General features: G+C 58.4%; 1 protein-coding gene across 2 annotated transcripts in view; it reads left to right on the top strand.

Annotated features, from left to right (window-relative positions):
- The first annotated feature begins 498 nt into the window (after nucleotides 1-498).
- Nucleotides 499-24,670, top strand: part of ADGRB2 (adhesion G protein-coupled receptor B2) — a 29,954-nt gene continuing 5,782 nt past the window's right edge. Inside the window, exons 1-23 of one of the 2 annotated variants that reach the window (XM_077150508.1) lie at nucleotides 499-1,374; nucleotides 12,958-13,041; nucleotides 13,336-13,500; nucleotides 14,658-14,822; nucleotides 15,249-15,413; nucleotides 15,492-15,659; nucleotides 15,735-15,836; nucleotides 15,994-16,100; nucleotides 16,934-17,128; nucleotides 17,323-17,391; nucleotides 17,462-17,570; nucleotides 17,889-18,216; nucleotides 18,587-18,692; nucleotides 18,889-18,932; nucleotides 19,210-19,336; nucleotides 19,783-19,886; nucleotides 19,987-20,089; nucleotides 20,812-20,962; nucleotides 21,139-21,208; nucleotides 21,624-21,690; nucleotides 21,851-21,936; nucleotides 22,237-22,335; nucleotides 24,325-24,496. In XM_077150508.1, the coding sequence (XP_077006623.1) occupies nucleotides 579-1,374; nucleotides 12,958-13,041; nucleotides 13,336-13,500; nucleotides 14,658-14,822; nucleotides 15,249-15,413; nucleotides 15,492-15,659; nucleotides 15,735-15,836; nucleotides 15,994-16,100; nucleotides 16,934-17,128; nucleotides 17,323-17,391; nucleotides 17,462-17,570; nucleotides 17,889-18,216; nucleotides 18,587-18,692; nucleotides 18,889-18,932; nucleotides 19,210-19,336; nucleotides 19,783-19,886; nucleotides 19,987-20,089; nucleotides 20,812-20,962; nucleotides 21,139-21,208; nucleotides 21,624-21,690; nucleotides 21,851-21,936; nucleotides 22,237-22,335; nucleotides 24,325-24,496 (3,582 nt within the window). In that variant the 5' untranslated portion in view covers nucleotides 499-578. The remainder of the gene's footprint in view (nucleotides 1,375-12,957; nucleotides 13,042-13,335; nucleotides 13,501-14,657; nucleotides 14,823-15,248; nucleotides 15,414-15,491; nucleotides 15,660-15,734; nucleotides 15,837-15,993; nucleotides 16,101-16,933; nucleotides 17,129-17,322; nucleotides 17,392-17,461; nucleotides 17,571-17,888; nucleotides 18,217-18,586; nucleotides 18,693-18,888; nucleotides 18,933-19,209; nucleotides 19,337-19,782; nucleotides 19,887-19,986; nucleotides 20,090-20,811; nucleotides 20,963-21,138; nucleotides 21,209-21,623; nucleotides 21,691-21,850; nucleotides 21,937-22,236; nucleotides 22,336-24,324; nucleotides 24,497-24,670) is intronic. The other variant, XM_077150509.1, reaches the window with a different exon arrangement.

Below are 24,670 nucleotides of genomic sequence, written 5' to 3' on the forward strand. Positions count from 1 at the left end.
TTCTGGGAATAACCTTGAATTGCTGTGATTTATAAAAAGCAAACCGTTGTCAAACATCACCACTTTGACAATTACTGCTGGATTATGCGTGACACACCTACAGCTGATGACGCTGCACTGAGCACAACAGTTACTGAGAATAAAGGTTGGGTTGTGGGGACCGCCTGGGCCTGAGGATACGGCCGAGACGCTTGTGGGTGAGGGAATTGAGTGTAAGGAACCAGGAAGGGATAGTAACAACGACAGCTCATGCTTATTAAGGGTTTACCAGATTCCATGCATTCTGTCGACCCCTTTCCCTCACTGATCTCATTCAATCCCTGGAGGAAACCTGTGGACTGGGTACCGCCATTGCGCCATTTCACGGGTAAGGAAATGGAGGCTCAGAGAGGTCAAGTCCCTTGTGTAAGGTCACCCAAGTGGGCCTGGGTGACTTTATTAAAAGAACTTGGTCTCAGCCACCAGGCCTGCTATCTGCAGCTTGTCGCCGGAGGCTCAGAGCCCCCCCCGCCCCCCTGCGTGCGCTGTGCCAGGGGCCTGCTGACCGCTGTCTTTCTCCACAGGGCAAGGGACATAGGATGACCCCAGCCTGTCCCCTCTTACTGTCTGTGATTCTGTCCCTGCGCCTGGCCGCCGCCTTCGATCCCGCCCCCAGTGCCTGCTCTGCCCTGGCCTCGGGCGTGCTGTACGGGGCCTTCTCACTGCAGGATCTCTTCCCGACCATCGCCTCGGGCTGCTCCTGGACCCTGGAGAACCCTGACCCCACCAAGTACTCCCTCTACCTGCGCTTCAATCGCCAGGAGCAGGTGTGCACCCACTTTGCCCCCCGCCTGCTGCCCCTGGACCACTACCTGGTCAACTTTACCTGCCTGCGGCCCAGCTCCGAGGAGGCGGCGACCCAGGCGGAGTCAGAGGCGGGGCCGCCAGAGGAGGAAGAGGAGGCAGCTGGGTTGGAGCTGTGTGGTGGTTCGGGCCCCTTTACCTTCCTGCACTTCGATAAGAACTTTGTGCAGCTGTGCCTGTCTGCGGAGCCCTCCGAGGCCCCGCGCTTGCTGGCGCCCGCTGCCCTGGCCTTCCGCTTTGTCGAGGTCTTGCTCATCAACAACAACAACTCCAGCCAGTTCACCTGCGGCGTGCTGTGCCGCTGGAGTGAGGAGTGCGGCCGTGCTGCCGGCAGGGCCTGTGGCTTTGCCCAGCCGGGCTGCAGCTGCCCTGGCGAGGTGGGGGCTGGCCTTGCCACCACCCCACCTGCAGGTCCTCCTGCTGCCCACACCCTGTCCAATGCCCTGGTACCCGGGGGCCCAGCCCCACCTGCTGAGGCCGATTTGCACTCGGGGAGCAGCAATGACCTGTTCACAACCGAGATGAGATATGGTGAGTCTGAGTGGGGCCTGGGGAGGGGGGGTGTGGGTGTGTCTAAGGGACCCCTCTGGTGGCTGCTGGTGCTCACCTGGCAGACTCTGGCCAGTCATGTAATTGTTCCCCAATATCCTTTGTGTGTCCAGCCTTGTCTAGCTGTTGGGGTCACCGATATGGATTTGGGCCGGACCCTGTTCTTGATGAGTTTGTGGTCTGGGGTGGATGAATAGGGGCACAGATCAGATAATGCAGAGTGATAAATATAACCACAGGAGGGGACCCCCTACCTGAGCAGTGAGAAAAGGCTGCCCAAAAGAAGTGATGTGGGAGCAGCGATCAAGGACAAGTGGAAGCGAGCCAAGCCAGAGGAGTGGGGAGGGCATTCCAGACTGAGAGAGCGGTGCAAAAGGCCCAAGGCTCAGACCGTGGCAGGCCCTGGCACCGCAAGCCAAAGAGTTTGCCTGGAGGCTGGAGTAGGCAGGGATGTATCCCTGCCCAGACGGGTCAGTGAGTTTTTGGCAGTGGCCCCAGGGTCAGGGCAGAAGGAAGCGAGGAAGATTGTGCCTGAGTGAAGAGGCTTGAGCTTTGACGCTGCCTTGGAGGGCTGGGCTGGCTTGGCTCCCAGTGTCCCTTGTCTCCCCTGCTCTGGGCCTGTGTCTTCTGGGACCGAGGCGGCCAGCTGCTGGAGCTTCCTGCTGACTGGGCAAAAGCTCCGCCTGAGCCCTTGAGTCCTACCTGCACCCGCTCCCACTCCAGTTCCCCTCAGCCATGGCCGTCTTCTGCCGACCCTCCTCCCTGCTGCAGCTTCAAGGCCCCAAGGCCCTCAACTGGATCCTGCATGCCTGCTGAACAGTGCTGGGCCAGGGGCTAGCCAGGGAGCCTGCAGGGAGCAGGGGCCAAGGATAAGGAGGTAGGTGGGAGAGAGGCAGGCCTGGGCTCTGATCTCCAGCTCTGGTACTGACAGGGAGGCCCCTCCCACCCCGGGTCTCAGTTTCCCCATTTGGGATGCCATCATGAGGATAAGGACACAGGGATGGAAGTCAGGTGGAGCACCTGCATTTTACTTATAGAGTATTTATAAGGACACAGGGAGATCTGGTCTGAGGGCTGCTAGAGGTGCTGGAGGTGTGAGGAGAGCATTTTGCCTTTTCCCATTGCTGCTTGGGAGGTCAGAGCCCTGGAGTTGGACACAGCCTTCAGGGGCATCAATTTCTTCATCTGTAAAATGGGGGAGATAGCCATGTGAATTAATTAAAGGTGCTGGTTAGCACAATAGCCTCTCCTAGTGCTCTGGGAGGGTGCGTGCTTCTCAGACACATACCCCCTTCCTCCCCCCCACCTCCCCAAGCATCTGGCATCTTGCCTTTCCGTGGCAATGGACCAGTGGCCTTGCTCTGGCCTCTCTCCCAGGCCAACGTGGCCTCTAACTGCGGTCGATGAAGCCGTCCTGGTGACAGCCAGGCAGGTTATGGACCCTGGAGGCTGGTCTGGGATTTAGTACCTGCAGGAAGAAATTGAATTTCGCTTCTTTGTCGAACATCGGCGGAGAGCGCCAGGCGTATATCAGGAGGTTTATGACTCTTCCTGCCTGGCCGCCACTGCCTGTCACTCTGTGGGGGCCTCCCCCATCCTGCTCAGCTGAGGGCAAATTCTTTTGTCTGGGTTTCCTACGGCCCATTGGCCCAGTAGTTTGCAATGGATGGAGCGAGGCTCTGCCCTCATGGGCGGGCACCATCTGGGCAGGCTGCCATTGGAGCACATAGCCAGGAGCAGCCAGCTGGGCTGGGGTGAAACCGGAAGCAGGAGTTGGTTGGCAGCCGAGGTGCTTTGGGGGTCAGAGAGGGCTGATGACAGAAGGGAGCCCTACCCGGGGCTCCCCAGGATCCTCAGGACCTCTCTGGGGTCCTCTGGGACTGAAAATGGATGGAGATTGGATGTCTGATTGTCCCTGGGCCTGAGGCCTAGTGTTGTCTCTGAGCAGGGAGCCCTGAGCTGGGGCTCCCAGCCATTTCCCAGCCTGACCTCTGCTCTCGCCCCTTGTCCTACTTGACATGTCTCCAGCCTGCTCTGTGGGGTTGCCCTGCAGGAAGGATCCCTCGGGAAAGCTGCATGGGGTAGCATGATATCAGCTGTCACAGTTGGGCTCCCATGATGCGCTGGTCCCTGGAGTCATGCTGATGCAGCTCCTTCCTCTCCCCTGGCAGGTGGGAGGCTTTTCCTCTCTGCCAGCCCCTTCCTCCTACCCAAGCTCTCCGGGAAGATGGATGCTGGTACATGGGCGGTGGGCACATGACTCAGTTTGTTCCGCATGGCAGGGAGTGTCTGAGGGTCAGTGGCTTCGTCAGGGCCCAGAGCACTCTGTGCCTGGTGGTAGCACCACCTTTGCCAAGCTCCTGGCCTCGTCTCCCCTCCATGCTTTCTCACCTCCTCCAAACACAGGAACCAGGCCCTGCCAGATAAAATTCGTGGGGGTGGTGGTGAGCAGGAAGAGTGAGCCCCCGTCCCTGCCCTTCTGCCAGGCACTGGGGCAAGACAGCTGTGCTCGCCTTCTCTGGGACGTCCCCAGGTAGGATCAGTGGCCAGGCCAAGCGGGGTGCGTCTGAGGTTGGTATTGGAAAAGTGGTGAGGCTGGGAGCTGGTGGGCAGTGATGAAGCGCTGGTGCCCCGGCCCACCTCGGAGCCAAATGCGTTTGACAAGAGGGTACAGGCGCCTGCTAATTTCACGCAAACTGCCTTTGACAGATCTCTTGTTATTTTTGGTGAGTTGAGCCGTAAATTTGTGCCATCTTGCTGCTGCAATCTGTTAAGTGGGGGGAGAGGAAGAAAGGGAAGGCAAGGCAGGAAGGAGCTCGGTGGAGGACTGGCACGGACACTGGTGAGGCCAGGACAGGAAGGCGGGTAGGAGAGGTAGTGCCAGCCACGGTGCCCACCCAGCTCCTGGGGGCTGGCCGCCAACCCACAGCTCCTGCCCACTGACCTTCCATTCCCGAGGAGGTTCGGCAAATGGGGATGGCTGTGCAGAGTGACATTTGGGACAAAGACTCCCCCACCCCCCACATCCTGCCTCCCTCCTCTGCTGCACCCCTTCTCCCTCCCAGAGGCATACCCCACCCTTGCTGTGGGCTGCTCATCCATCCTTCATTCCTGAGGCCATGGCAACAGCTGAGCCACGGGGGTCGGGCCTGAGAAGCAATAGTGGGTTCAAATCTCCCCACTCTATTATTTTGCCAATACTGCTGTATGATTTGGGCAGGGTGCTGCCACTCTAAGGACCCCCGGGGCTCTGCACGTCAATTCCCTGATCCAGCTCCCACCAACTCCCCATTGTTGCCCAAACTCCTCAGTCCGTTGTTCATGCCCCACCCTGGACCCAGCTGTCACCTGCTCCTCAGCCTTCCCTCTGATTCTCTCTTACCCCTTCACCTGGGGTACTTCACTGACCCCTGGCCCCTCTGCTTTCTGACATCCCTGCCTTTGCTTGGGCTGTTTCCTTCACCTGGAATGCCCTTTGTTCTTGGCTGCCCAGAACTTCCCCATCCTTCCATGCTTGGCTCAATCTCTGTGCCCCCAGGGAGCTGCCTCTGCCTGTCCAGCCCAGTCCGAAGATCTGCCTCTCTCCTCTGCATGCCCCAGCTCAAGCCCCTGCTGGTCTGGTGGCAGGAAGTGGCACCTTACCTGCTTGTGTGGGGCTCTCAGGGTGGGATTGGGGGTGTTTCCTGGAAGGTCCTTCCAGCCTAGAGTTGTGCTGAGTTTCCTAAGTGTCCCTTTGGCTTGAGCACTGCACGCTGCCTCCAGCTCAGGGTGGAGAATGGGGCACAGACAGCTCCTGGACGTTCTCTGCAGGGATTGAGCTCCTGCTGATCCATGACACACGCCTTCATATCTTTATCAGACTGGAGTTTGTGCCAGACCTTGGGCTGGTTCTGGGTGAATGAGACGCAATGTCTGCTCTCTGGTCGGGTAGAGTGACGACAGGTATACAATGGGGGTCAAGGCCACAGACTGCAGCTACCCAGCCCCAGGTTCGGTTGCTGACCTGACCACTTACTAGCTGTGCGACTGTGGGTGGGTTACTTTACCCCTCTGTTTTGGTTTGCTAAAACTACTGGAATGTAATATACCAGAAATGGTTTGACTTTTACAAAGGGGATTTATAAAGTTACAAGTTTACAGTTCGAAGACCATAAAAATGTCCAAATTAAGGCATCAGTGAGAGATTACCCTCACTTAGGAAAGGCTGCGTGTCCAGGTGTCTCTGTCAGCTGGGAAGACATGTGGCTGGCATCTCCTGGTCCTTTCCTCCTGGGTTGTGTTGCTTTCAGCTTCTGCTTCCAGTGGCTTTCAGTGTTGGCTCTCCAAGCATCTCCAAATGTCTTTTTCTGGGCGTCTGTTCTCTGAGTCGGCTCTTTTAAGGGCTCCAGTAAACTAAGACTCACCTGGAATGGGTGGGGTCACATTTCCATGGGAATAATCTAATCAAAAGTCCCACCCACAACTGGGTGGGTCCCATTTCCATGGAAACGACCTAACCAAAATATCCCACCCACGGTAAGTCTGCATCTGCAAGATTGGATTAAAAGAGCGTGGCTTGTCTGGGGTACATAACAGTTTCAAACCAGCATACCTTCCATCTGCAGCTACAAAGTGGGGCTCGAGAGAGCTCCTCCACAGGGTAATGGGGGTACCCCAGTGTCTGGCACTGGTAAAGCCCTAATAAGGAGTCCCTAAGTTGTCATCATTTAGTGCAACAGGTACATATGTCAGATACCAAGGCAGGAGGGAGACTGCGGGGGACCATGATGAGGTGGGCAGGTCATATAAAAAAGATGAGTCTGACTTGGGGTTTGAAGCTTGAATAGGAACTCACTAGCCTGTGAAAGCTTTCTTTAAATCAGACTGCTTTTTAAATGTAATATGGCTAAAAATAGAAATTTCATATCATAAATAGAAAAAGAGTATCACTTACCTTAAGTAGAAGTAAAACCCAAGTAACAGCCACAGTGAAAACAAAACATTATTAAATTCTAGCTGGATGTTGTTCCCACCTCTCAATTTGTTAGGAAGAGAAATGAGCAAGTGTTGAAGATGCATTAAAGTCTAGCACTGCACAGAGACTTGATCTTGCATGCAGTTGCAAGGATTTAAAGTAAGGTAACCATATAATTTATCATTGGAATTTTGGGACACTCGAGGTTATGAAGTGGGAAAGTAGGTACAATTAATTACACCAGGACAACAGATGTAAGCCAGACATCCCAGGCAAACTGGCAACCTGGGAAGGGGCTGGCTCCCTCCACCCAAGATCCTACATTACCTGATGGCACGCTTGGGAGCTGCCCGAAGTTGTCTCCTGCCCCACACTTTGGGAAACACTGCATGAGGAAGAGCTTTCGAGGGAGAGGAAACAGCCTGTACAAAGGCGTGGAGCTGTGAAGCACATCGGCTGTCGGGAGCTATACGTAGACTGGAGTTGCTGGATGACAGCCCCAGTGGTGGGAGATAGGACCCAGGTGACTGTCACCCCAAGGCTCTGGGACCTTGTCCTGTTAGTGAGGGATTGATGGCAGCAAGAAGCCAGGTATCACAAGGGAGCCAGGGTGAGTTAGATGTCCCTGCTCCCCAGGAGCTCTTGGCCATGTGGGGGACGTGGCACAGACCCTGCTGCTCTCAGGGGAGGCTGGGTGGACAGGCCAGCAGCTGGGCTTGGGGAGGAGCAGTTGTTGGAGGGAGGGCAGGTATGCTGACTGGGTATCTGGTCTCATGGGGGTTTGCATCGACCTGCAGAGGTAGAACCTGGAAGTTTCAGCGCCACCTGCCAGCCCCAGGATTGTGATGTGCTGTGGGCTATGAGAAGTGCTGCTGGGGCTAGGGGCATGGGGGGCATGCCCAAATCAGACTTCAAGGGGATAAGTTGGTACCTATTCAGGGCTGTGGGTCCAGCCTTGGGGAAGATGCAGAGACCCCAGGAGGGGAGGACTGCATTGTAAATTGCAAAGTTCTCTACCTGTGGAAGTCATGATTATTGTGGTTATTTTTGAAGCATTCATGACAAAGGAGGCTGAGGGGGCTGGTTTGTAGAACAGGGCATAGCGGGTATCTGATGTCCTGCTCAAGTGCGCAGAGAGCCTGTGCCTCCCCTTGCCCACTGGTGCCACAGGTCAGACAAGGGTGGGCCCTGTGTGCTTTGGGCAGGAGAAGAACCCTCCACCCCCACCCTGGGGTATCTGGTCCATGCTTGCTGAATGCCTGTCCTGTGTCTGGCTGCCCAGAGCTAGGTCCTGTGTGTGAGAGGGACAAGGGTGTTTGAGACCCTCCCTCAGGTACACAAGAAAGGGGAACCCAGAATATTTGTAGCTGTAGCAGGTGGCCACCTCCATTCAGGTCAAAACAGAAAGGACCAGAATGCCCAAAGCTGAGCATTAATCTAGGAGGGCTTTCTGGAGGAGGTGGCATTTGACAGGTAGAAGATTTTGACAGCTTGAGTTGGAAGAAAGGCAGTCCAAGGGGGAGGGAACAGCATTACTAGATGCATGGAGGGAGAAAAGTATTTTCTTGCATGTTGAAGAGATAACAAGAAGAGGTGCCAACTCATTTTCATTGAGAGCTCATTATGCTCCTGCTGATCCATACACTCACAGGAGTGGCTCAGTTAACTCTCATAATGAACCTGTGTGGTAGGAAGCATCATCCTTATTTTCAGTTGATGAGTCTTAAGTCCAGAGAGGTGCAGCGACTTGCCCAAGGTCACACAGCAAGACAGTGGTAGAACTGAGAATCAAATCTACATTTGTCTGGCTACAAGATGTGTGCCCATCTCATTGGCTCACATAGCCTCACCAGGGTGATTGGCTGCATAGTGGGAAGGGGAGATAGGACTGGACAGGTCAGCAGGGGCTGGAGCATTTGAATGCCAGGCTCCAAGGTTCGTCCTGCAGGCTGTAGCAGTCGGGAGCCATTGAAGGTTCCTTGGGAGGGGGTATGTATGGCTGGAGTTGGGCTCCTAGAGGACTCCTTTGGCAGATACAGAGGCGAATCATGCTCACCTGGAGGTTGGGGGTGGGATGGGGCAAGTGTGCAAAGGAACAATGAGAAAACAGTGGAAAAACAGGATAATGGAGGAAGGTGTGAGGAGCCTGGAAGGGGATGTGTGTGTGATCCGGTGCTCCATGGGAAGCAAGGAGGGCTCCCCTGGCAGGTCCAGGCTGAACTGAATTTTGTCAGCGTAAATGTGGTCCAGTGCGAAGAGCCTGGGCTCCCAAGTCAGGCAGGCCCTGTCGCCTTCTTTCCAGTAGAGACCTTGGGCAGGAAGCACTCCACCTCTCTGAGCCTCATTCCTCATCAGTAAAATGGGGGACACTGGTCCTAGTGAGGGTTCAACAAGGTGATTTCAAGTGCATAGTGACCGGCTTGTAGGAGTTGCTTAATAAATGGTACCTTATTCAAAACTAAAAAACAAACAAACAAACAAACAAAAAACCCACAAGGGGTCATCAGGTGGTTAAGTGGGAAGTGTGTTCCCTGCAGCAGATACCATCTATCTGACAACAGGCAGCCAGGCACTAAAACTGATAGATGAAGAACTGAGGCCATTCCGTGGAGGAGCCCCTGCTCCAGCAGGCCTGCCAAGCCCACTGGGTGGACACTCAGGAGTCCGAGGGCACCACATGCCTTCCTGGACCCCTCCTTGTCCTCCTGGACCTCGTCTGGCTCAGCTTTCCCTTAGGCTTCCCGGTTCAGAGCCCAGAGCTGGCTGCACAGAGTATGTGCTGAATGAATATTTGTTTCCATAAATGATGCCTCTGGTCTTATCTGTCTTTTTCCCTCTTCAGGGAGAATGGCCATGTGGGGGAAATAAATTGCTGGCCTAGCCTCTGAAGGGAGTGGGGAGGGAGGTGGAGGGAAGGCCGGCCCAGCTTGTGGCCTTGGGGCTGTTCCTTCCGCTCTCTGGCCCAGCTCTGGGGGTCCTCAAAGCCACCCCCACATCTGGGAGAGGTACCCAAGAGCTGGACTGAGGCAGGTTTGATTTTCACATATGGCACCTTCTAGAAACTATTGCTACCACCTCCTGTCAAATCGTGGGACTGACCAGTGAATGGTGGGTGAGTTAATAGGGTGCGTGGGAACCACAAGGACTTGTGTGAGTCTGTGACGAACAGGCAGGCTGTGTCCATGCTTCCTTTTTAGATGGGCTGCTGGGTACCAGGCTGGTGAATGGGAGCAGGGATGATGGTGGTTGCTGCAGACATGCTGATGGTTAAGAGGCTGGATCAGGGGTGGGTGAGAGCACCCTCAGTTGGGTTTGTAACAGATGGAACAATGTCTGCAGAGTCTTCATTATTAAATGGGTGTCAGGCTCAGGGGTGTTTAGAGGGCCCCAGAGCCCTGTGTTTTAGCCTGTCTCAGCAGTACCTTTGAGGAAGGCTGGCTTATCAAATTCGTGATGCTGGTGCTGGTGGGCAGAGGTGATAGCTTGCATAGGGTGTCAAAATGACGGATGACCATTTTCAGTGACCCCCATGGGGGATAGAGGGAGCTGGCAGCAGTGTACCCACTGGTATTGATTGATATATCTCTGAGCTCGTTCTATGGTGGCATTCACTGGTTCTGAGGTTCTGAGAGATGATTCCCACACAGACTCCCCATGAAGTGCCCACAGTGGGGTTCAAGCACCCAGAAAACAGAGCTGTCTGACGTGAAAGGGCATGGATAAGAGGGGGTACCTGGTTCTGCTTGGGGAAGGCATCACAGAGAAGAGAGCATTTAAGGTGGGTTTTGAAGGTCGAGTAGAAGTTTTCCAGGCCAAGAAGGTAGAAAACAAACAGGTAGAGGGTGGGGAGGAGATGATAATTGTATTTTCGACAAGCTGAGTTTTGAGGGCCCTGTTAGGAGAGCTGTTTGAGAGACAGGAAGGGAGCCTGGGAGAGGCAGAGGCTAGGGATAACAACTTGGGAGCAGTGGCTCATGGCTCAGAGTGGTGGATTAAGCATTGGGGTAGATGTACAGTGAAATCAGGACAGGGCTTGGAGGCCTGCTGCAGAAAGCAGCAAGAAGATAGGTCTGTCAAGGAGACTGGGCAGAGGAGCCAGAGGGGTAGGAAGAAACCAGGAGCATCGGAGAAGGGAGAGGTTCACCCCTCTCCACCCTCAGTGTGCAGGGACAAATGCTGCCAAGGGGTCCAGCGAGGCGAGGCCTGCAAGGCATCCATAGGGGTTAGCAACAAGGAGGGTGGTGGCGACTTTGTCAAGAGCGATTTCAGCAGCAATGTGGGCAGAAGTTAGACTGCAGTGGATTAACAGGGGAGGTGACATTTGAGTCAGGAAGTGAGTGGCAGGTGAGAAACGAGAGTGCCAGTTTGGAGACCACTTATTGATGGTGAAGAGAGGCCAACAGGCAGCAGCTGGGTGAGGAAAGCGGGTCACCCCCAGAATGCAGGGGGCCTAGGACTATTCAGGGGCTGCCCTGGGGAGAGATGGAAATATCAATGAGCCAGGGGACAGAGGAGGGGACCCTCCCGAGAAGGGGGGAAGAGCAGGGTGCAGGGCCAAGCTGAGGGGCTGACCTCTGGGGGAGCATGGGTCGGGAAGCAAGCAAGGATGGCATGTGATGGGAAGGTTGGGAGCTGGGGGTGGGGTGGGGCGGGAATTGGGGGAGAGTGTTCCCTGTCATTGGTTCCAGTTTTTTGGTGAAGGAGGCTGTTAGTTGAAAGAGGGGGGAATTGGGCTTGAAGGGAAGAGACCAGGGTGGGGAGTGGGGAAGGAAGGGAGCCGAGAAAGGTTGCTGAGACACCCTGGGCGCCCCACTGATGCGGAGCCCCTGAATCTGTTGTGGCGCCAGTGGGCACAGCTGTAGATTTCTCCAGCCACCTGCAGGTGGGGTGGGGAAGGCAGCTTGTCACCAGGCCTTGGGCAGGGGCTGGTTGAGCAGGCGTGGCGGAGGGCCGGCAAGGGTCATCAAGGAGCAGGCATGGCACCAACACCTGCCCTGCCGTCTGGACCGGGGCAGGGTCCCAAGGGAAACCAGGAGGAATGGCAGATACCGTTCAAAGGGAGGGGTCCAGGGGTGGGGCGTGGCTGACGGATGGCATGTGAAGGGGCACAAGGTTGTGATGGGAGGGGATACAAATAAACTAGATAGTTACTGCCTTCTGAGCCTTCGCCATGCACTGAGCACGCTACGCTTCATGGGCTCGTGTCAGGGAGCCCTTTGCAACAGCCCTTGAGGTGGGGGCTATTATGAATATTGTCATGCAGAGGAAAAAAGAGGAACAGAGAGGTGAAGAAGCTTGCCCAAGGCCACACAGCTGGTTGGTGTCTAAGCCCCAGCAGGAATCCAAGGTCTCCTGACTCCACAGCTGTCCTGGAGGAGAGGCAGGTTTGGGGATGGTGTGGACTGGACCCTGTGACTAGGTGGCTGAAGTGGAGGGCACAGAAGCTGGGTTGGGTGGTAGCCAGGTCCCTCGGGACTGAGGGTGGCCACTCTACAGGCCTTGTTGGAAAGAGCTTTCCGATGCAGTGGCCTGGACTAGACGGCAGGGGGCAGGAGAACAGCCCTCGTGGGTCCCTTCAAACTCAGATTGCCTGTTGACCTGGCTTTCAGAAACCAGAATCCCTTCTAGTCTGGGAACAGTATGGGCCGAGCCCTGTCCCCAGATGCTGTCCCAGTCCTACCTGCCCAGCAGCCTCCCTCTGAGCGGGCTGGGCCTTTCTCCTCTGCCCTCAGGCCTGGGCAGCCCACTTTGCTGGCTTCCGTGGGGGAAGACCTGGGATGAGCTCATGTCTGTAGCAGGAAGGGCAGGCTTTGGAGATCTGGAGGCTCCCAGCCGCCTCCTCCAGGGCTGGTGACACTTCCAAGGCTGAGACCAGACCTCTAAATTAGGGAGGCCGAGAGCACGAGGCCGGGGCGGAGGGAGGTGCTGCCTCCAGGAGCACCTGCTGCTGTCCTAGCCTCAGGGGCAGTGGGGAGGAGGGTGTGCTGGGTGCAGGTACCTGCCCTAGGCCCACTGGGTCACAGAGGAGTCACATTCTGACCTGTGCCTCCAGGCCACAATCCAGCGCCGCTTGGGAAGCCCCTGGGATGGCATTAATCATGACACGGGCAGGCTTAGGGGGTGGTCCTGGCTCCCAGCTTGGCTCTCTTGCCAGTCTAAGAGTCAGCCCTGGCTTCAGACTTTGGCTCATTTAGCTGTGTGGTCTTGACAAAACACTTCCCCTCTCTGGTCTGCAGTTTCCTCATCTCTAAACAGAGATGATGGTCTCTATTTCCCAGTAAGCAGATGAAAGGAGATAGGTTTGGCAAGCATTTGGCCCCAAAGCCTCAGCCAGAGTTCATTTCTGTGTGCGAGGAGGCCCTTCCCCTCCACCCTGCCCGGGGTCTCCCTGAGGCAAGAGGAAGAAAAGATGTGGTGAGGCCATGGGCAAGTTCAGTGGCCCTCTGAGCCTCAGTTTCCTTATCTGTTCATTGGTGGTGGGGGCAGGGGGCTGGACATGATGCTCTCTCAGCCTCGCCTGCAGTCGGTTCTAGACCCCAGGCTGAGGCCGAGCCAGGCTGCCCTGTCTGTGCCACTCCGGCTGAGCCCCCGCCATCACCTCCGCGTTCCAGGTGAGGAGCCGGAAGAGGAACCGAAGGTGAAAACGCAGTGGCCAAGGTCTGCAGATGAGCCTGGGCTGTACATGGCACAGACAGGTAACTCGGGCCCGCCTCCCTTCCTCTGTGGCGGGGGCCCGACCGTGTGACGTCTGGTGGCATGTGTGCTTGACGTGTGCCTGTCTGTGTCCATGTCCTGGAGCTCAGTCGCATCTCTCTGCCACATGAGGCCTGTGGGCAGGGCTGGGGGGCCTTCTGAAGAGCCTGTCCCTTGGCATCAGGGTAGGAGGGTCCCTCCGATGCCTGTCCCCAGTCCTTGATGGTTCCCCCCACCCCATGAGGCTGAACACGTGGGAGGTGCCCCCTGCCGCCGACGCTGTCCCTCTCTCGTAGGCGACCCGGCGGCTGAGGAGTGGTCCCCGTGGAGCGTGTGTTCCCTGACGTGTGGGCAGGGGCTGCAGGTGCGGACCCGCTCCTGTGTGTCCTCCCCCTATGGGACCCTGTGCAGCGGGCCCCTGCGGGAAACCCGGCCCTGCAACAATTCGGCCACCTGCCCAGGTATGCCCGCCCTCCTCCCCACCCAGTCTGCCTGCAGGGCTAGGTCCCGCTTGGGGCTCGGGCAGGCCAGTCTCCCCAAATGTTAGGTAGCCTTTTTTCATTCACCAAACTCTGCTTCCGTGGGCCATGCCTGGCCCACAGAAAGCAGACCAGGGCCCCTGTCTGGGCACATCATTCCCCCAAAGCCTACATCCTCGTAATCTTTAATCCTCACCGCCCTCCCATTCCCTGTGCCCTGGCCATGCCAGCTCCTCCTGCACTTCCCCCCTCCTTGTGTTTGCTTGTTCTGGTCCTTTCCTCCCCTGCCTCCGTTATCTTAGCTATTAAAATTCAGCTTGTCCTTGAAGACCTAAGGCAGATGCCCTCCCCCACCCATTTTTTTTTTTAAATGAAGCCTTCTCTGACCATCCCCTTCCTCTTCTGGGCTCCCCCATCCTACTTCCCAGGCAGCCTCCCCTAGACTCTCAAGCCTTCCTTTGCTAAGCATGTAGCGCTGAGCATCATGCCTGCCTGGGACAGGTGGTAGACCAAAGGGGGCAGGGCAGCTTCATTCTGCGTGGTGTTGCCGGGCCGCAGCAGCTTCCGGCTGGGGTTTAGAAGGGACCTGTCTGGGGAGGATGGCGTAGTGCCTGGGGGCGTGGCAGGTGCTTACAAAGGGCTGGGGCAGGGTGCAGGGGGCTGCCGCAAAGCTGTGTTCGTTCGTTCTGGAGTGTGAGCTCTTTGTGTTGGTGTCCTCGTGCAGATTCTGTCCATCTGTGTGTTCATGCAGTTGGGAGGGGCACTTTTCTTGCCCCAGGCCTGCCATATTCAGGCCTGGGTCTGGGAGTGGGGAGGGGGGTGGAAGGGGGAATGGCTGGATCTTGGGTCCTTTCCTGGGCCTTCAGGAGGTGGGTGTCCCTGGTTCCCGTGCTGGATAAGGCCCAGTCTCACAGGGGCTGTCCTGTGCGAGTGGGGACTAGAACCTGTGCTCTTCACATCCCCTAGAGGGTGAAGGCCTGGGGCCTTGAGCGATCTCCCTGATAACAGAACCCAGGGCAGAGCCAATGAGGAGCGGGTCCAGAATTGCTGGAGCTCCTGATTGGTGGGCGGATGGGCAGGTGCTGGCAGTGGGTGGGGCCAAGGTGCTGCCCCGCCCCCAGCCACGTGCTTCCTTGCAGTGCACGGCGTGTGGGAGGAGTGGGGGTCCTGGAGCCTGTGCTCCCGCAGCTGCGGGCGGGGGTCCCGGAGCCGGATGCGGACCTGCGTGCCCCCCCAGCACGGCGGCAAGGCCTGCGAGGGTCCCGAGCTGCAGACTAAGCTCTGCAGTATGGCCGCCTGCCCGGGTCAGTAGCGCCCGTGGGCTTCTCGGCGGGCGCTGCCCAGCCGGGTGGGGGTTGGGAGACCCAGGGGGAGGCAATCAGGTTCCCAGTGTCCTGCCCTTGGGGACCCCTGGTGCTTCGACCAAGCATGGGGAGACTGGAGAAGTATACCTGCTTGACTGGAGAAGTATACACTGCCACCCAGCTTTGCGTCCCCTCCCAGGCTGGCTGGCCATGGGCTATGAGTAGAAAAGGCAGACCAGGACTTAGGGAAGGGGTGATGACAGGCATCCCCCTTTAGATGGGGTCCCAGTACTCCAGCCCCAAGTCTAGGTTGGGGGTCCCCTCCAGTGGGTCTGGCAGGCTCCGATGTCTCCCTGTGGTGCTCTTCCCCACCGGTCCTCACAGCCCTTTCTCAACGGCCTCCTCTGCTTGTGTCTCCCCATGCAGTGGAAGGCCAGTGGCTAGAATGGGGTCCCTGGGGCCCATGCTCCACATCCTGTGCCAATGGGACCCAGCAGCGCAGCCGGAAGTGCAGCGTGGCGGGCCCGGCCTGGGCCACGTGCACGGGGGCCCTCACTGACACCCGCGAGTGTGGTAGCCTGGAGTGCCCAGGTGAGTGTGTGCTCAGCGTAACGGTGGCAGGCAGCAGCCCTGGTGCCTGGGGCTGCTCACACCTCCCCTCTCCCGCAGTTGCTGATGGCAAGTGGGGGCCGTGGAATGCCTGGAGCCTGTGCTCCAAGACATGCGACACAGGCTGGCAGCGGCGCTTCCGCATGTGCCAGGCCACGGGTGCTCAGGGCTACCCCTGTGAGGGCACTGGAGAGGAGGTGAAGCCATGCAGTGAGAAGAGGTGTCCAGGTACTGTCCAGCATGGCCCTGGGGGTTTAGGGGACAAGCCTGTGAGCCTCACTGAGCCCCACTCTGTACCTGTAGCCTTCCATGAGATGTGCAGGGATGAGTATGTGATGCTGATGACATGGAAGAAAGCAGCTGCTGGCGAGATCATTTACAACAAGTGCCCCCCTAATGCTTCAGGTGAGGGACGGGGTGGCTGTTCCTGCAGGCCCTGTGCTCCACCTTCCAGCTATCCCCTTCTGGATCCCAGCCTCTTTGAGCCTCCAGACTGAGGTGTGGAGGGAAGTGGGCGAGAGCGCAGCACCCATCCCCAGCCCTCTGTCCTGTCCCCCTGCAGGATCAGCCAGCCGTCGCTGTCTCCTCAGTGCCCAGGGTGTGGCGTACTGGGGGTTGCCCAGCTTTGCCCGCTGCATCTCCCATGAGTACCGCTACCTATATCTGTCAGTGAGTGTGCCCTACGGGGCTGGGGCTACCCAGGATCTGTCTTGGCCTCTGGTAGGGGGTGGAGGGAGCTTGATTCTCTCTCGTGCCCATGTGTTGTGGATTTGCTATTCCCACTTATGCCTGGCTGTCCCTCTCCTTGTCTGGTGAACTCCTATTCATACCTCAAGGCCCAGGTCTCAAGTGTTTTCCATCCCTGGTGCATTCCTGTACTCCTCTAGTTCCTACATCCTCCCCTACCTCCCTGAACTTCTCAGTCATTAAGTGTTGTGTGTGCTCATCTCAGTGTCTGTGTCCTCTGCTAGGCTGGGAGCTCCTGGGAGGCAGAGACAAAGTCAAATTTATTTCTGTGCCCCAGTGCCCAGCCCAGGGCCTGCCATAGGGTAGGAATGGGGTCAGTGAATGTGGCCTGTCTGCATGTGTTCAATTGACTGTAATTGGATATTTGTTGCGTGTTTGCATTGGGAGCTTGTGTTTGAAAGACTGAATGCAGATGTGTGTGTACAAGGGCGTTGCACTCCAGAGTGTATATAAGCCTTTGAAAGGGAGACTCCCCTGCTCCCACACTGTGCTTGTCGTCTTTTATGTGCACACCTGAGCAATTCTTTCTCTAGGTGTTTCTGTCTGTCTGCTTCAGAGTATCTCTTAGAATTCTCTCTCTTCATGGGTGTCTTTCTTGGACTCTGTCTCCTCTGTGAGCCCCTTTGAGCATCTCTCTTTGTCCCTTTCCTGTCCTTTCCCTGGATGCAAGCAGTGGGCATGCTGGGGTGGTGGGGGCCAGGAGCTGGTCCCAGCCCGACACGTCCAGTGACTGCGGCCCACCCTGTCACTTGCAGCTGCGGGAGCACCTGGCCAAGGGACAGCGCATGCTGGCGGGGGAGGGCATGTCGCAGGTGGTGCGCAGCCTGCAGGAGCTGCTGGCCCGGCGCACCTTCTACAGCGGGGACCTGCTCTTCTCCGTGGACATTCTGAGGAACGTCACTGATACCTTCAAGAGGGCCACCTATGTGCCCTCGGCTGATGATGTGCAGGTGCCGCCTGCCCCACCAGGAGGAAGGGGAGGATGGAGAGCGGAGGAGGCCCAGAGGCCCAGCCTGGGGCAGGAGTTGAGGGGTGGGCCCTTTATGGCAGCTTCTGCTGGGGGTGGGAAGTGTGACAATAGTGGGGAAGCCCCCGGTCCCTGGGGCTAGGACACTCTTCCTAACCTCAACTGCCCTCTCCGCAGCGCTTCTTCCAGGTGGTGAGCTTCATGGTGGATGCAGAGAACAAGGAAAAGTGGGATGATGCTCAGCAGGTGAGGGGCTGGGCTTCCGGCTTCTCTGCCACGGCCCCTCTCTGGACCCTTATGTGCTCTCTGTCCCCAGGTGTCCCCAGGCTCTGTGCACCTGCTCCGCGTCGTGGAGGATTTCATTCACCTGGTGGGCGACGCCCTCAAGGCCTTCCAGAGCTCTCTGATTGTCACGGACAACCTGGGTATCAGGGCTCGGGGCAGGGCATGGGGGCTGGATGTGGTGGGAGCCCAGGCCACCGTGGACGGGGTCCAGTTTCTGAGGGGCCCTTCGGGTTGTCTTTCTCTTTCTTTCCCTGGGCCCTTTCTCTCCCCATTTAACCCCTTATTTGTATCTCTCTCTCCGTGTTTCGTCCTCTGTCTCTGTGTTATCTGTTTCTCTCTGTACGTGTCCCCCACCCCCACCCCACGTCTCTCCTCCCTCGGTGTCCCTGTCCACTGTCCCTGTCTCGGTCCCTCTCCACCCCCGTCTGGTGCCGCCTACCCGCCTCCTCCCGCTGCAGTCATCAGCATTCAGCGAGAGCCTGTCTCCGCAGTGTCCAGCGACATCACGTTCCCCATGCGGGGCCGCCGGGGCATGAAGGACTGGGTGCGGCACTCGGAGGACCGCCTCTTCCTGCCCAAGGAGGTGCTCAGCCTCGCCTCCCCAGGGAAGCCAGCAGCCTCGGGGGCTGCAGGCAGTCCCGGCAGGGTGCGCGGCCCAGGAACCGCCGCCCCTGGCCCCGGCCATTCCCACCAGCGCCTCCTCCCGGCCGACCCTGATGAGTCCTCCTACTTTGTGATCGGTGCTGTGCTCTACCGCACGCTAGGCCTCATCCTGCCACCCCCCAGGTGAGTCCCTGAGAAGGGAGTGTGGAGGTGCTGAGGGTCCAGGAAGGGCCAGGTGAGAGCCAGGAGGATGAGCCTTTGCTGGCCACAGAGAGATCTGTCTGCAGCCTTCTGCACTCCCAGGGAACCTTCGCCTGGCTCTGGACGCAGATGCTTCTCAAAGACACCCCTGCAGCTCCCAGTGACTTCCCTGGGGCCCAGGGCTTGTGGGATGGTGGATGAAGCTCATCCAAGGTTCTGGGCCCACCGGGCTCTAGGCCTTCCCCTGGGCTGGAGGGCCCCCCCACACACACCTTTCTGGGAAAGCTCAGGTTTCCTGACTGGGTCTGGACACCCACTGGCAGGAGCTGATCTCAGCGCCCACCCCTCGCAGGCCCCCGCTGGCTGTCACGTCTCGGGTGATGACAGTGACCGTGCGGCCCCCCACCCAGCCACCGGCTGAGCCCCTTATCACAGTGGAGCTCTCCTACATCATCAACGTGAGTAGGGGCCCAGGCAGGATCCCTGGGTACACCCCAAGTGGGCAGCCAAAGGCCTGTCTTGTGGGGGATTGGGGGGTCTCTCCCAATGGTGAGCTGAACTTCTGACCTATATGAGGCTATCTGGCAGCATGGATGGTTACCAGGGGTGGCACGCTCTCTACCCCACACTGTGCTCATGTCTTCTGCTCCCCAGGGCACCACAGATCCGCACTGCGCCAGCTGGGACTACTCCAGAGCGTGAGTTGGGCAGGGGCTTTGGGTGGGGAAGGATGCAGCCCTAGGACCCTCCCCTTCATCATCGAGGCAGGTGTGCCTCTCCTGCCAGGAAGGCCAGAGAGTTTGTCAGTGCCATCCTTGGCCTGGGGTTAAAGGCCCATCTAGGGGCTTCCCACTGCCTGGCGCTTGGATGTGGCCTTGCCCGCCGTGGATATACCTTGTCCTTGAGCTGTGTGTGTGAATGGGGTGGGGGGCACAGAGCTGGGCTGGGACTCACTCCACTCTGCCCCCACCTAAGAGATGCCAGTTCGGGGGACTGGGACACTGAGAGCTGCCAGACTCTGGAGACCCAGGCAGCCCATACCCGCTGCCAGTGCCAGCACCTGTCCACCTTCGCTGTGCTGGCCCAGCCACCCAAGGACCTGGTGAGTGGGAGGGAGGAGGTGTCGGGCTGGGGGCGGGCATGCTGGCAGGCCCCCGTGTGATCCCAGTGTGTGTCCAAGCAGGAGCGTTGGCGTGATTGCCCGTGGAAACCTGTGCCCTGTGTTGGTGCTTACAGGGGACAGAGGACACGTGCCTGGGAGTGTGTGCCTCGTGGGTGACCATGTGCGTGTGCACATCTGTGCCCACATGTGTGTCTGAGAAGACGCGGGTGTGTGGGAAGGTGTGGTGACTGAGCGTACACATGCATAGACGTGTGTGACATGCGTCTACTCTGTGTTTGCATGAGTAGCTTGGTGACTGCCCTTCCGGGGGGCTGTGAGGAAGGGGAGGTTGCAAGTCTGTACTGGGTGGGGCCTGGGGGAGTGGCAGGCACCCTTGCAGCTGCCCTCTCCTAGCTCTCCATCTTGAGTGCTCTGTGTCTCCCCAGACCCTGGAGCTGGCGGGCTCCCCGTCAGTGCCCCTTGTGATTGGCTGTGCCGTGTCCTGCATGGCCCTCCTCACCCTGCTCGCCATCTATGCCGCCTTCTGGAGGTAAGTCTGACGCTGGGAGTTGGGGGGAGAGGTGGCAGCCATGGCAGGGGGCTGGGGAGGCAAGCCAGCTCCCCCGTCTGTGCATACTATGCCCTTCCAGGTTCATCAAATCTGAGCGCTCCATCATCTTGCTGAACTTCTGTCTGTCCATCTTGGCATCCAACATCCTCATCCTCGTGGGCCAGTCCCGGGTGCTGAGCAAGGCAGGTGCAGGCTCTCGGGGGTGCCGGGCTGTGAGAGGGGTTAAGGGGGCGAGGGAGGAGTGTTGACAGGTAGCAGTGCCTGTGTTCGTGTGTATGTGTCTGAGCGATGGGTGTTTGTGTACACTCGAGCTGTGCCTTGGTGTGGGGGTGTGTGAGATAATGTGAGCATCCGTGAGAATGTGGGAGAGGGCTCGTGCGTACTCAGGTGACGAGTGTTTGTGTACATCTGACTGTTGTGCCGAGCGCCTGGGTGTGCATGTGTGGGGCGGGTGAGTTCTTGCAAAGCCTTGGCTTCCTCGTGTCGGTGGCCTCTGGGGGCCTGAGCGAGGCCTTCTTTGCCGCCTGCCAGTGGATGACCAATGCTGGCTGCCTCTCATCCCCACGCACGGCCTTCTCTGCACAGCACCAGCCCCGTGACGCGTGCCCGTATGGGACCCGTCTGGCCGTGACGTGGCAGGTGCTCCTGCCTGTCCCCTCCCTGCAAACCTCGTCCCGGTGTGGGCGGCCCTGCCTCCCCGGATGCCAAGTGCTGCGTGCATGTCACAGGGCCTGCGTCGTGCCGAGTGTGGGTGCAGGAAGGCGGGGGTGCCTGGCAGGACTGAGAAGGGGGCGGGGCATGGGTGGGCGGCCGTGGCAGCGCCCAGCAGCAGGCGTGGGAAGCCTGGCGCCTCCCCTCCTGACGGCTGCTCGGGACCACCCCCTCCCTCTCCCTCTCCCTGCAGGGTGTATGCACCATGACGGCCGCCTTCCTGCACTTCTTCTTCCTCTCCTCCTTTTGCTGGGTGCTCACCGAGGCCTGGCAGTCCTACCTGGCTGTCATTGGCCGGATGCGCACCCGCCTTGTTCGCAAGCGCTTCCTCTGCCTAGGCTGGGGTGAGCAGGGCTGGCGCTGGACTCTGCCCCTGGACCGTGGTGGGCAAGAGTGGTTCCGCCTTGACCCTCGCCCGGCTCTCTGGACACAGGGGTCTGCTGGGCTGGGAGGCTGGGAGCATGAGGGGACCCCGACGCCCCGCTGCCACCTCACTGCTCCCGCGCTCACACTCCCGCAGGTCTACCTGCCCTGGTGGTGGCTGTGTCTGTCGGCTTTACCCGCACCAAAGGATACGGTACATCCAGCTAGTACGTGGGCATTCCAGGGTGGGTGGTGGGGTTAGTTGGGCCTGTAAGGGCAGGAATCAGACCTTCTTAGGCTAAAATCCAGGCCCATCCCTGCTGTGGCATTTTGGGCAAATTCCTCCTTGTGTCTGAGCCTCGGCTTCCTTGACTGTAAAAGCATGTTCTAAGACTGGGTCGTCTTTAAGAACCATCTAGCTCGGGGAACTGCTTTGTTCTGTCCCCTTGATGGCTGCAGGGACTGGGCCTAGTTTCTTGGTCTTTGTTGAAGGGGAAACTGAAGTTTATCAAGGGCCAGTGGCTCTCTCTGACCCTGCCCAGGCAGAGGGGAGAGTTGAGGGATGTGTGGCTGGGGTGGTGTTTGACAGTTGGGAGGGAGCCTCTTGGGTATCTGATGCCCCTTCTTGTCCCCTCCCCCCAGCTGCTGGCTCTCCCTGGAGGGGGGTCTGCTCTACGCCTTTGTGGGTCCAGCGGCTGTCATTGTCCTGGTACGTGCACCTCGCAGTGTCCTGGGAGGGGCATGGCCTGGGGCTCATCCTGTCCATCCCTCCACCTTCTCCCTGCACTTGAGCTGCCACCTGGGGGTTTTGCTTCCCAGGAGGGTATCTGGTGATCTCTCTTCCCCCACCCCACTCTGTGGGCCCCCAGGTGAATATGCTGATTGGAATCATCGTCTTCAACAAGCTCATGGCACGGGATGGCATCTCCGACAAATCCAAGAAGCAGAGGGCCGGGTAAGGGGGACTCTGCAACTTGGCCTTGCAGGAAACGGCACAAGGAGGGAGGGCCATGGGCATTCTCGGAGTCTCAGGGCTTGAGGATGCCAACCGACGGGGGACCCCGACCTTGGTACCTCAAGGGAGCAGGCAAGGTGGGCACCCAGAGTGCCCAGCTGCAGCCCCTCACCCACCCTAACCCAGCTCTCTCTCTCTCGTCTGCCCTCCCCCTCCCACCCCACTCGGGGCTCATTCTGCCCTATCTTCTCCCGGCTTCCCGTGTGTTTCCCCTTCTCCCATGTCTGTGCCGCCCCCGAGGTCGGAGCGGTGCCCCTGGGCCAGCCTGCTCCTCCCCTGCTCAGCGTGTGGAGTGGTCCCCAGCCCCCTGCTCAGCTCAGCCTCGGCCAGGAACGCCATGTTAGTCGTGCCCCCTGGGGGGCGGTGGGCATGGGTGGGGGCAAAGGACTGGGGGGCAGTGGCCATGATGGTGGTGGTGGGGGAGGGATGCCAGCCCAGCACCCTGTGAAAGCCTGCCCCTGCGTTGCCGACTGCCATACATTCTCAGAGACCTGGCGTTGAGGCAGCAAAGGGTGACGGGGAGTGAATGCTTGTGCCTTCCAGAGGATGCTGGGCTCCTATGCCCACCCCTTCCCGGCTTCCGCTCTATCCAGGCACAGCCACAGGCACCTCCTCCCCCCACCCCCAACCTATAGAGGTTCATGGGATCTTAGGCCCTTAGAATTTTTGAGTCATAGAACCTTAGAATTAGGATGACAGAATCTTAGAATAAAACAATCAGAAGCTAGAAATGTTAGAATGAGTGAATCATAGCGTCTTATCATCTGTCATGGAATTGGAGATTTAGCATTTCAGAGCCATTGAATCTCACAGTCATTTGGAGGCAGGGACTCTTGGAGGTAGAGACTCTTTTCATGGAGACCCCCTGCAGCTGAGAATTTTAAAATCCCACCCATGCAAGAACAGAACGAATCCGCAAGAGCCCCACCGCCTACCCAGGATCAAAAATTCACCTAAGCCTCCTCTGCTGCATCTTGCCCACCTCCAGGGCCCTGGAGCTCACTGCCTTGAGGCAGCCGTCCCCATCCCTGGGAAGCTCTGCATAGTAGAAGGTTCCTTTTAGTAGGCTGGCGCCTGCATCTCTGACCCAGGCTGTCTGAACAGCAGCTCAGAGCTCTCTACTTAGGGAGCCAGCTCCAGCTTCCTTATCTGTAAATTGGGATAATAATCCCCGGGTCTGTTTCTTGGAGTTGTTTTGATCGAAGTATGAAATTATGTATGTAAAGTATCCAACATAGAGCCTGGCAAAGAATGGAGGGTTAATGGCAGCTCTTATTACTATGATTAAACCCCTTGTTGGTCTTGGTTCTGCCCCCGGGGACTGCAGAGACCACTGTGCCCACCCCTGCCAGGCTGAATGGCCTGTGTGGCCTCAGCTGCCCTTCCTCGGTCAGGTCTTGGCACCCTGCATATCTATTTGCCTGTCCTCTGCAGAGCGGGCCCACCCTCTGCTCTGCCCAGAACTGTGCCTGCCATGCTGCCCCTGCCTGGCTGTCCTCCGGGGGTGTCCATCTGGCAGAGTGGGTGGGGTGTGATAGCCAGTGGGCAAGGCTCCCCTTCCCATGCCCTCTTGGACCGAGGCAGGTGGGGGAGGGGAAGAGCTGGTGCCGGGATGCCTGGGCCCAGCTGCCCACTTCCCCCTGCCCTCCCTGGCATGGGGGCTGGGGCGGTGTGGGTTTGACCCTGACCGCAGCCTTCAGCCCCAGCCCTGGCCTGTGATCCTCCTACCCGGGGCCTCTGAGCAGCCGCGGGGAGCCCAGCATCTCTTCCTGGGGGAACTGAGAGGGCAGAGCCTCTGCTTTGTGGGTCCCGGCGCCAGTCTCCCCAAAGATTTGTGTTCTGCTTGCTTAGTCTGCCTGCGTGTCTCTGACCGTCTCCTGCACTCTCCGCTGTGTCTGTCATCTCTTTTGGCCCCTCTTCCTCACCTCTGAATCAGGGACCCTGAAGATGTGGTCCAGACCTGTGTGTTTTTTTAAAGCTCCCCAAGTGATTTTGTGCAAACTGAACTCGCAGCATCTGCACCTGTCTCTCGCCTCCCCTTTTCTCCTGCTGTCCCTTTCTACCTTTCTCTCTTTCTGTCTAGCTCAGGTCTGCTATGTCTCTGTGTTCGTTCACCCAATCCTCCCGGCCCCTGCTCTGGCCCCCCAGTTTTCTGCTCTCTGTTTCTGTTCTCTGGCTCTGGCTCCTCAGCCCCTCTGTCTGGGGACATTACCGACATCCTGGAATTTGGGTCCCATCCAGGCTTGGGCAGTGTGAGGGCCCCGGCTGGGTAGAGGCCTTGGCTAGGCCCACCTGGTGGACCCTCTGCTACTGTCCCCCCCACACCAGGGCCTCACTCTGGAGCTCCTGCGTGGTGCTGCCCCTGCTGGCACTCACCTGGATGTCCGCTGTCCTAGCCATGACAGACCGCCGCTCCGTCCTCTTCCAGGCCCTCTTTGCCGTTTTCAACTCAGCGCAGGGCTTTGTCATCACCGCCGTGCACTGCTTCTTGCGCCGAGAGGTGAGAAGTGGGCTGGGCCTTGCCTGCCCCCTGCCTGCCCCCTGCCACCCCAACCCACCTCCCCGTGCCAGCCCTCTCACTTCTCCCCACCCTGTGAGGCTCAAAGCCCTGGGGAGGGACCTGCTGGGTTGTGGCCAGCACAGCATCTCAGGGCACTGCCTTCTCTCCCTGACC

Source organism: Tamandua tetradactyla, chromosome 2, assembly GCF_023851605.1.
Source record: "Tamandua tetradactyla isolate mTamTet1 chromosome 2, mTamTet1.pri, whole genome shotgun sequence".
NCBI classification, from domain to species: domain Eukaryota; kingdom Metazoa; phylum Chordata; class Mammalia; order Pilosa; family Myrmecophagidae; genus Tamandua; species Tamandua tetradactyla.